This window comes from Stegastes partitus, unplaced genomic scaffold (genome assembly GCF_000690725.1).
Source record: "Stegastes partitus isolate 25-593 unplaced genomic scaffold, Stegastes_partitus-1.0.2 Scaffold1889, whole genome shotgun sequence".
Taxonomy (NCBI): domain Eukaryota; kingdom Metazoa; phylum Chordata; class Actinopteri; family Pomacentridae; genus Stegastes; species Stegastes partitus.
Genome location: NW_007579620.1, coordinates 10,871 through 22,629, shown reverse-complemented (window position 1 = coordinate 22,629; position 11,759 = coordinate 10,871). Strand labels below are relative to the sequence as shown.

The following is an 11,759-nucleotide window of genomic DNA, read 5'->3' as shown; positions in this document are numbered from 1 at the left end:
GGCCTTATCTTGATTGGTTAGGGGAGGACGGGGTGGGAGCGGCGATCTGTCGATGAGGATCCACAGGCGTTCTCAGTTGCGCCGTGTCTGGAGAGAGTACAGACAGATCCACCTCCTTCACAGCCTGAGAGGTTCTCATGGACAGATGAGGACTCTGCACATGAAGTCTGCCATTAAGAGGTCAAACAGTGATCCACTGAAACAACCATAAAGTACTTTGGATTCTTAAAAACCTGTTCGATTTTAAGGGAAGCTTATAAAAGGGTCACAGTTCTTGCAAACCGTCCTCCAAATTCTTTAAGGAGCTACCTGAGAGGAGGTCAAGTTCAAATCAACCACACCTGACATGGTGAGGAAGAAGCGGCCGCACTGAGTGGAAGCATTGAGGTAAAGTGAGGATGAGTGAGAGGCCCGGAGCGTCCGAGGGAGAAGCATGAGGAAGCAGACCAGCCGAGAGACCAGAAACCAACTGCTTTCAATGTGAACACACAGCACCATGCCAACCCTGCTGCCAGCCTGGCACAAGAGGACCAAACTCCTGCTCTCACTTGTCTTCATCACCATCAACCACCAGGTAAATCACACACACACACACACGAGGCTTTAACTCACATTCAGACTCATTTAATATTAGGCATCAAAGCCGCTGCTCTTACACTGAGTTACCAAAACCTTTCCCATTTAATTTTTAATTAAACAAAACCTAACTTCACAAAAGAATCCCCCTCAGGCTTCTCTGTATGAGGCAACATCATATGCCATATTTCTCATGAAACACTTTATACTGCAGAATAAATAAATAATACAGCAACGGAGCAGCAGATTCTTTTTTATGTGAAATTAGTCTTTTTTTTCACACTGAGTTTGGGCCACAGGAGGTCCCACCGCTCATATGCATTTTCTGCAGGATGTAGTTGCCTGAAAATGGAAGTTTACCGACGTGCTCAGATAACAACTCGCTATCTGCTCTGGAAATCCTAAATGAGAGGAGTGTTTTTCCACAGGGGATGGAAAGAAAAGAAAGCACTGAAAACAAAAGACAAATAAGATCAGAGCGTCTAATAGTTTGAGTGCAAGTTCACATTCATCTCCAACATGGTAATTCAGGGAATTGTTTGTTGGAGCTGAGACTCTGTGGCTGGGTTTGAATCAGGTTGAGCCCCACGGGACACAACAAACCAGATAGGGAGACAGCAGCTCTTGGCTCTCCTTCACCGGTGATATCGCTCTGGATGGGTTCTTGACAACAGGATCCTCAGTGAATTGAAACGCTCTCTATCAGCCGGCTCACATGAGGAATTTTTTTTTGTGGCGCAGGTGGCAGATGAGCAGCGGGCGGAGGCTGCAGACTTCAGCTGCAGCTCTTACTGGGGTGTGAAGATTGTGTGTTCAGCTGAGATAGGAGAGCCACTGTCCTCGACCCTGACTCTGAGCTACAGAGGGCAGGGTGGCAACAGAGGTCTGCTGCTCCCCTCTGATATAAAGAAAACGCTAATATGTCTCACTAATGTCAGCAACCAACCTTAATTTATGGCTGAGCCCGGGACACACCCATCCACAGCGGTTATATCATTTAGTGAAAAATAAATACAGAGGTGTGTTTACATTGCTGCAGGCATGACACTAATGCATTGAGCCGAGTTGATAAATTGCCTGTATCAACTACAGATTACACTAAGGTAAAAAGGTTCCCCCAGTAACTGAAGATGCCCCTGATTAAACACTCCCACCAAGTGGGTAAATATGAACACTGCAGCATCCACTACACGCTGCAGGGACTATAGTGAGCAAATCCACTTACTGCATCTCATTATAAATCCACTTACTAGATTGTCACCTGATTATCATCTTGTTTTCAAAGTAACATTTTTTAAAAATGAAAACATGCATGTTTCATCAGCATCTACAGAACAGCGATACAATAGACACGGTTACCCAGAAAGTTGGAATAATTTTTGTTTTCAGACACATTCCTCTTTTTATTTCTATTTCTACACATCAGTAATCACTTCTGACCAGGTGCAATGATCACATACTGAGTCTCAGTTATCAGGTGAAACTAGTCCTGACTTCAGGATGTGACTGAAGAGCGGGACGTCCTGCCCATTGACACCATCAACAAGCTGGAGGACAGTATGCCACCATGTCTTAAAGCATTGATCCATGTCGGGGGTGGCCATGCTCAATATTAGTGACTGAGTGACATTTAAAGAGCAATATTGGACATTCTAATGCATGAAATCCTCTCAAATACGTGTTTCCAAGGTTGAAAAACTGAAACTAAACTCCTAATCCTATTGTTCAATAACCCCAATTTAGTTTAAGTCTGAATACACAGTTTGCAAAAGTTATCTGTGGTTTAAGTTTTACTGTAATATGTACTGTATGTATAGTTGTGAAATCCATAAAGTTTTGAGAAGATATACACTTCATCTATCAAGATAAAGAGATAAAAAATATATATTTATTCCAACTTTGTGGACAAAAGTGTATTTACTAGTACATGTTTTCTCTGAGGCGCTGCCAAGATTTACCATGACAGGATTAGGCAGCAAGTGGAACTCTAAATGTGTTTTGTTTTTTTAGATTCAATTAATTTTGTTCAGTGAGAAACTCAGTTCACTGCTAATTTGGTTGACTCAAAATCTTAAAGCTGCACTTTTCAATATTATTACAAAATTAATGACGAAACTGAGCATGTGTAATGTGAAAGGGATCACTTGTAGTATAATGGTATTTTAGCATCTTTCAGGTCATTGCTTGGGTTTGATGGATCGGAGTTTCATTGTTTTTCAGTCTCATCGAGCTCTTTTCCAGCAATAGGCAGGTCATCTCAGGAAAAAATGCTCATGTAATTACATATCCAGACAATAGCAGCGCTAGCTAGCATGTCTACACAGTGGCGCAAAAGAGCCTCACAAGCTGATGGAAACCAAATATGAGCAAAAGGAGAGTGAATGTTGGATTCACCAATGAATGAATGCTAATTGTAGCAGGATGTTTAATTAGACAATATGTGCTCACTCATTTCCTGTCATAATCTTATAAAACAAATATGTATAATGTGAGATTTTTTTTTTAATCCTGTATTTTTCTTCTGCTTATCTATAAATACATGATTAGAAAATAAAAAAAGGAAAAAAAGCCTGTTATTTTATGGTGTGCCCTGTTGCTAACGATACCTTTTCTCTCTCGTCTCTTTGAATCCACCTAGAAGGTGGCAGGCTCACTGCTGGAAAGTCTGATAGCTAAACGGACTGAATACTGGGAGACCTGCAACAGATCTCTGACAACAGATGCACTCTCAAAAACTGGTGAGCCTCCTGCCAGATGTTAATTATCTTGATTTTTATTACCACTATGAAATGCTCAGACATTATCTTTTATTGCAGGAAACTACTGCAAAGGAACATTCGACACGTTCCTCTGCTGGCCCTATTCGTCTCCTGGGAACGTGTCCGTCCCCTGTCCTCCTTACTTACCTTGGATCAGCGAGGGTAATGCCATTTTTTATCACTTTACAGCTAATATATGAGGTCACCAATTAACAATAACCGTATTACATGACCAACCTTTGTGCTCCTCAGGCTTTCTTTGACACGTCATTCGCTTAAACTGAATGAGTCTGCAAGTGTATCACAAGACAGTCATAAGATCAAGTGTTCAACAGTGTAGTCAAAGGTCCAAACACTTAATTGCACAGTCACGCTGTAAAAGTGAAGCAGTCGTCTGCTTTTGGGAAAGAACTTTAGTGAATCTGTTTCTTCAAAGTAGTTTTCAGCTAGTGGTGTGGTTCTCTGGGTTACAATGTCGTTAGATTAGTGGTCCTTTGGTCCTGATTTACTGAATCATAGATGGATTTCCATGCAGTTTTAATTCATTTCATTCATAGTTTCCACAGATTAATCCTGTTGACTTTATCTGTTTTGAGTGAAGCTACTGAATGATCTAATTTGGTAAACATTCATGCCCACGTTTTGCTAATTGCACTTGTTTTAGTGATCACAGTTTTCATCTCGCACCATTATCAGATCAAAAACGTAACTGTTCAATACTTATCTGTTTGGCCAAATGCCTGCTATCAACATTCCCACCAGCCTCAGCTGTATGTTAAGTTTACTTCTAGTGGTCAAATGTATAATACTAACTAAACTAAAATGATGAAGTAAGTGGACATTATATCTGTTAAAGATCAGAGAAGGGTCCAGTCGAAGAATTCACATCTGGATGTGGGGAACATCACTTCCATTACCTGTCTCCTTACTCCACTTTATTTTACCAGATGTTACATTTCTGTGCTTGAGTGTACAGTGCAAACTTAGAGTATTTGTCAGATAAAACCACAGATTGTAGATAAAAGACAGTCACAGACTATGAGTCTAAGAACTGAAGTCAATGCAGAATCTCCTTAAACTTGCATTCTTTTTAACAACCAGCAGGAGGCGACTCCTCTGGTTGCAAAACGAAGTTAGTTTGTATAGAATTCTATAGTAAAATGAGCCCATGTTACCTAATTTGTTTCCTCTGCAAACATTTTTCTAAGGAGTTTTTTTTGACTCAGTATCTAGTTTTAATACTTTTTGAATGTAGCGTGATGTTCATTTTGTAATTTAAGTTCTAATTTTGAGTAAAACAGGCAGTGTATGTTTTAGGTACAGGGCGGCCTTGTGATTGACAGGTCGCTGCAATATCTGTGTGTATAGTATTCTCAGGCTTTTCAAAAGACCAAATGCCAAACACAAGGCTTCACAATGGTAGTTCAGGAACCAGTTGATGATGTCACAGCAGATGTCCATCTGTTCTATTGTTCTTTTTAAAGGTAGCGAGGTGACAGTACAATTACTTCATTAATAAATATAAAAACACATAATCTTTAATACTATAGTAGCTGGGCAATGTCAGCATCACGTTGGCTCAAAGTCAATTTTTCCCAGATCTTGCTCATGCTAGGATGCTAGTGGTGTGGTAATGCTAAAGACAAGAGTGTAGAGTGTCTGTAGAAGATGGACGTAGCCCCCGGGTCTGAAAAGAGAAGCCAGTGAAGTGACTTGAACCTGCATTCTTTCCAATAGTCAACAGAGGGAGACTCCTTTGGTTGAAAAAAAGTCTGGCTTTTTAGAAGTCTATGAGAAAATGTTTGTACTTCTCACTTGATTTATTACCTCAGTAAACACTTTCTGAATGAGGTCATGGTCTCAGTCTCCAGTTTTAAGACTTTTCAAATACAGTATGATTTTCATTTTGTAATTTTATGGTCCCATTTAGAGGAAAATCACCAGTAAAGCAGGGTAGATTTTAGGACGAGACTACCTGATTGATAGGCCAGTATAGTATGCGATTTCCTCAGTAAGGTCCATCCCTTGCCCATCATGTCCAGTTTCGAAAACCATGATGACAATGGCCAAAATGTCAAACTTTAAAACAGTATTTTTGAAAAGCAGTGGCTGACATCACAGTGGTTACGTCCAAATTCTCTACAATCTGTGGACTAAAAAGGAAGTTGTGAATATGTGAAAGCCTCATGGTTTTTGTAACTCTCTTAAATTTTTATTGAATTCATAGCATTTTTACACAGAAGATATTACCTGTGATTCAGAGGATATAAACTGCTCCATTATTCTGAGTCTTTGTCTTGTCATTGTGAGCCTCTTAGCAAACTGATGTAATCATTTCAATCCTTAACTTTGTAAGCACTCAGGGCATTACTGTGCCTACAAATGACACATTTTCAGACTAATCGAAATGACTGAATGCTCAGTGTCCAAAAATCCTGCTGTACTGATGGTTATGTCTAAATTATCTCACCTTGATGAGACCATCTTTCAGAAAATGATACCACTATAAGCCCAAATTATCACAGTTAAGTTTCAATTCATGACTTCCTCTGGGTAGAAAAGCATCCACTCTGGGACACGCCAGCACAATACCTTCCATCAGCCTCCCTCCTCTGACTGCTGCACTGACAGACAAAAGCATGCATATCAATGTGTCTTTCAAATACCTGCAGACAACACCAGGAGGGCACACAGAGAATGCTTGGAGAATGGGAGATGGCGACAGATGGAGAACTCCTCGGAGCCCTGGAGGGATGATTCTGAATGTCAGGAGGACCATTACTTTAAGGATAAGGTGAGGAGAATAAAGTTTTAGGTCCCCTTTAGTGTTAGAGCTGACAATCAGGCATTGATCTGGTGATTTGTGGTTTCTAATCCTTCCTTTATCTAACAGTAAAAGACTTTTGAAAACCATCAGAAATTGCTTTCCTGACAGTCCTGTATCAGAAACACTTTGTGTGTGTGTGTGTGTGTGTGTGTGTGTGTGTGTGTGTGTGTGTGTGTGTGTGTGTGTATCCAGGAGGAAGAAATGTTTCGCCAGACAGCCCTGAGGCTCATCTCTGTCATTGGCTACTCCTTGTCCCTGTTCTCCCTCACACTGGCCACTCTCCTGATGGGCATGCTGAGGTCAGTTGCCAGGAGGAGAGATCTTCCTAATGGCTATGAAGACAAAGCTTACTTTAAAAAAAAAAAAGACATTTCTGGTTTATAATAACTTTGATCTTAGCTTCATAACTTTGGTCATCATTTGCATCACTAGTTATGATAACACTGTACGTTTCAAAGTAATTGCTGAGATATGGTACCATGACTGCATAGTAGCATCACTAATGCTGCATCATCTGAAGTGTCTAATTAATATTGTGTCAGTTGAGCCTTCTAGAGGGACGTATGTTATCATATACAGTTTGAGTTTTATACTATTTGCCTTTTCTTATGTGGATTTTCTCAATTACAATTTGCACAAACTTCCGCTGGTAAACAAACTAATGTAATGACTAGTGCTTAAATTTTGGAGCCAAAGCCAATTTTTAGCATGTAAAAAAAAAAATCAGATTTCAATATACCAGCTGATATCCTTTATGCACCACTGTGTGCTCAGCTGGGATACACACTCTGCTACATGTGCTGCCAGAACTTAAACAATGGAGTCAGAGACACTCTGCTGGGTAAACTATGTAATGGCACCATTTTGTTTCTCATGCATTACGTTATAAAAGTAAAGTTTTCATATTGGCATGTTTGTTACAACATATACACGATATAGATATATGTGTAATGAACTAACATCAGCTGACTGATATATTCGTTGTGCTTTTGTGCAAGTCAGTGTATTAAGGCCAAATAACTCTACTGAATGGTTCTCCTTTCTCATAAAATATTGAAAAGGGCAAAAGATCTGTGTTGCATACATCCATTATCACTTGTCATGATGCAAATGCAGATATTATTCATTCAGATTCAATATGAATAAGGCATAGGACACATTTATGTGCTTTAACTGCACTGATATTATGCAGGGTTGGGATGTGGAGATGGCCCACTATAAAGAGATATTTACAAGACCATGCAGACAATCAATCATCATTAATGGCGTGATAAGCCACCAGCAAGCATTTCCATGTAGCTGCATGTGCCCTGTTCATTTTTCATTTCCTCCTATGTTATGACACGAGCCCTCAGTAATGCTTTTACAGTTGTACTAGAGGAACAGATCAATGCTTTCTTCAGACTGCTCCTGTATCTGCTTACCAGGAAGCTCCACTGTACCAGGAACTACATCCACATGAATCTGTTTGTGTCGTTCATCCTGAGAGCCGTGGCCGTCATTTCTAAAGAAATCATTCTGTACGTCATGTATTCCAACTTACCCAAGGACGACCCTGGGTGGAACTCCTACTCAAGCTCTGCGGTACACTTACCACTCCCTCATTGTTTCTATATCAACAGATTATTAACCATTTGTCCCTGTGTGGAGGTTGAGTTGTAATTAATACAATGTTTGTCAGAAAAGTTCCAGGACTGGTGTCACAGAACATATATTTCAAACCCAAACTACAAACTGCAAGTTTTCCCCTTCAGACGATCAACCAGCACGTCTACAAAGAGATCCTGTGGCGTTTGCTTCGTTCAGTGCGCCAGAAGAGGCGAGAGTTGTGGCAGAGCAAGTTGCTGCTGCTTCACCATGACAACGCGCCTGCTCACAATGCCCTGAGCATCCGACAGTTCCTGGCTGAGAAGAACATCGTCGTGCTGGAGCAACCTCCCCACTCACCAACCTGGCTCCGTGGGATTTTTTCCTCTTCCCCAAGCTCAAGGGGGTCATCAAGGTGACCCGTTTAGAAGACGTGGATGACATCAAGATGGCTGTGATGACGGAGCTGTGGAGGATCCCGGAAGAATCCTTCAGGAGTGCATGGCGGCGTGGCAGAGAAGGCTGGAAAAGTGTGTTAGACTCCAGGGGAATTACTTTGAAGGGGAAAACTTGTAGTTTGTAGTTTGGATTTGAAATATATCTTTTGCGACACCAGTCCTGAAACTTTTCTGACACACCTTGTAGGTAGAATATCTAGGCTAACCTATCTGAAACTCATTCTTCAACAGATAGCGCTGATGTGCAAATTCTCCAAAGTGTGCATGGAGTACTTTGTGGCCTGCAACTACTTCTGGCTCTTGGTGGAGGCCATCTTCCTTCACACGCTGCTCTTCACCGCTGTGCTGACCAAGAGGCGCCTGCTGAAGAAATACATGCTGCTAGGATGGGGTTAGTCGAGCATGAATGGTTTGTGTGTATGGGTAGAAGTGGCCTGGCTCCAGAGCTGTGCACTCAGCCCACATCCCAGATTAGTTTGAAGGAATCTCAGACAAAGCTGGATATACATGCCAGGGAGCACCCTGGGTAAAACCTTTCAGTTGGGACCCTATCATAGGATTTGGGGCCCTTTAAAAGAGCACCACAGTATTAAATTAGCAGATTTCTTAGATTAATGTGAAAAAAAAAAAGTAACTCCTGCCAAAAGTTACTGCAGCATCCATGTCAACCAAAAGTATTTGAATAGGATGGACACTCTTAGAGAACTCCAACCCTGTCTACTCAGGATTAGGAAATCTAAAAACAAAATAAGCCACTTTTCCAGAAAAGAAATTAACTCGATGGACACAATGTGGCGCTGAAGGGAACATTAATTAGAGACAAATATTCAGGTTTTCAGTTGGCATTCACATATTACAGGATGATATTCTAGAGAGTATGTTTCTGCTGTAGGTTTCTTTAAGTGACGCTAATGCATTTTACCAATCCAAATGTAGATGTTGTTGTAATATTTACCGTGTAAATGGAGCGGTTCAGTGTCATTGATTATGTTTTTGCTACTTTTCAGGAACTCCCATCTTGTTTGTGACGCCGTGGACAGTGGTCAAAATTTTATATGAAAACACAGAGTAAGTGTCTGTATACGAGCTTCACGGTAAATTAATTACACTGAACTAGTTCATATGTTTTCATTGCTTGACTTGTAAAACCTCTTTCCTTCCTAAGATGTTGGTCCATTGTGAACAGATGGTTCTGGTGGATAATAAGAGGCCCGATTACTTTATCGGTGCTGGTAAGTGAAGTTTCTGAACAAGTTTCTAAGAACAAGTCACACGAGCTACATTGTGTTCCTCTTGTGATTGAAGACACTGAGTAAATTTCACTCTGATGTTATGCTGTGTTTAATGGTTCCTGTCTCGTGCGTTCATGTGATATTGAAGCTGCTGTAGTCACAAGCACGACTGATAGGAATTGTTTTCACACCGACAGAAGCGTTTCAAGATCCTCTTTTTCTTGCAAATTTAGTCTTTAGTCTTGCAAAAGTTCCTTCAAATCTCCCTTGGATGTGCTTTGCAGGTCATTTTCTTCATATTCATCAAGATTCTGATGCTGCTGCTGTCTAAGCTGAAAGCAGACCAAGTTAAATTTACCGACTACAGATACAGGTATTTTCGATTGTTTCTGCTTCCGCATACAAATGTCGTTTGACCTTGAGCTGTTTCCTGAGTCTTGTCTCAAAAAAGAACAGTAGGTTCCTGGTTTAACATTTAAATGTTAATCACCAACACATTCAAATGTCACCCCATATGCTCTGTCCATAAATGTCACCATGGAGGGAAGCTCATGCATACATTTATAAAACTTTCCTTTCTGCCCCACTTTGTCCTTTGTTCTTTGAATGTTATCCCAATATAAATACTACAGCCTTTTCAATGTTGCTCATTAAGAACAGCAACCAGATAGTAATTATGCAGTGCTGCATGCTGTTGTTTACCCTCTTCAGCTTGGCCAGAGCAACGCTGGTGCTGATTCCTCTGCTGGGAATCCATGAAGTGGTCTTCACTGTGCTGATAGATGAATGTGTGGAGGGCAGCAGTCGCTATGCCAGAAACTTTATCAACCTCACCCTCAGCTCTTTCCAGGTAACACCAGATGTGTAAACATACACCTGATAAAAAATAATTTTTGAAACCACATCGTGACTCTAATTTACAATGTGTGATCATTTTCAGGGCTTCCTGGTTGCTGTGTTGTACTGTTTTGCGAATGGAGAGGTATGTTTTTTTTGTTTCCTGTCAGTGTACTTTAAGTGTAATACAGTATTTAAAATATCAGAAATACGTGTATAGTATGATTTGATTACTTGGGCACAAGGAGAAGATGCTATTTGGGGCTTTGGTATCATTTTTTGGTATCATTCAATTGAATTTCCCTTCTGGGATAAATAAAGTATTTTTCATTTCATTCATTTCATTTGATAGCAGGAGACTTTAAAGCTGCAACAGTTATAAAGAATTATATTATTGTGAGATGTAGAAGGTGACATATACTCAGAAAATGATCAGTTATTTGGTTTGGTTTAATTCTTAACATGCTACCTGTCCAACACAAGATGTCAAACAGAAAATAATAGTGACTGTCTGGACATAGCATCAAGATTTAAGCAAGATGTATACCTGCAGTAACTTTACACTCTTTGATGTAGAAGAGTAACTGGGGACTCCCATCTTTATTTAGGTCCAAGCTGAACTGAAAAAGCGCTGGCAGCTTTTCCTGTTCACCAACCACTTCAAGGTCCGGACCTGTATTCGAGGAGCACCCCTCAAACACCTGTGGAAGTGCACCCGAGGGCACCGCCCGCAGGGCTCTCGCCAGAGTGACTCCTACGACGAGGGCGGCACCTCGACAACACACCCCCACCTGCTTCAGGTGGCTGTGCACGGAGGAGGTGGGGCTCTGGGACTAGGAGAGGTTAAAGGTCAGGGCCTGAAGCGCTGTGACACCACAGGGCTCGACTTTCTCACCAGGAAGAGCCTGTCTAGTAGTGATGGTGAGATGACACTTGGGGAGACCATGGAGGAGATCCTGGAGGAGAGCGAGTTCTGATCCCATTTAATCAGCTGGTACTTTCCTAACATGGACATATCGATATACTGAATGCAAGACAATATGCCTTCATCTGGGCTAAAAAAAAGTATTCAAAGACACGTTGTTCCAAGGTTGGATTACCAACCAGGCAATCGGAAACCATGTTTTCAGTGCAATGCTCCAAGGCCCCTGTCCCCAAGACCTGCATGTGTTCCAAAGACCCAAGTTTCAGCATAACACCTACAGTATCTAACTGTTGGGTCCTATATTCTCCATCCCAGAGAATTAAAAAAACACCCAGTTCAACCTGATGATATTAGTGTCTCTCTGTCTCTTAATCAGTGCAGAGCTGGTCAGAATAGTAAAGTCTTATAAGCAGCAACAAGCCCCGCTCCAGTAAAGACACTTAGCCTAAAACCAGATGTCTCCTTTTCATGGCTGGAAACCATCAATCTGGAAATGGAACACTAGGCTTCTTACATGCTTGCTAAGAACCTAATGGAAAAAGCTGGCACTTGAACAGG

General features: G+C 41.1%; 1 protein-coding gene across 1 annotated transcript; it reads left to right on the top strand.

The window, feature by feature from the left end:
- The first annotated feature begins 496 nt into the window (after positions 1-496).
- Positions 497-11,253, top strand: glp2r (glucagon-like peptide 2 receptor). Its single transcript, XM_008302835.1, has 13 exons — positions 497-574; positions 3,215-3,314; positions 3,393-3,497; positions 6,008-6,129; positions 6,355-6,461; positions 7,590-7,746; positions 8,439-8,598; positions 9,215-9,275; positions 9,373-9,439; positions 9,724-9,812; positions 10,151-10,289; positions 10,380-10,421; positions 10,885-11,253. Exons 1-13 carry the CDS (start codon positions 497-499, stop codon positions 11,251-11,253), a joined length of 1,596 nt encoding a protein of 531 aa, XP_008301057.1.
- Positions 11,254-11,759: the final 506 nt, after the last annotated feature.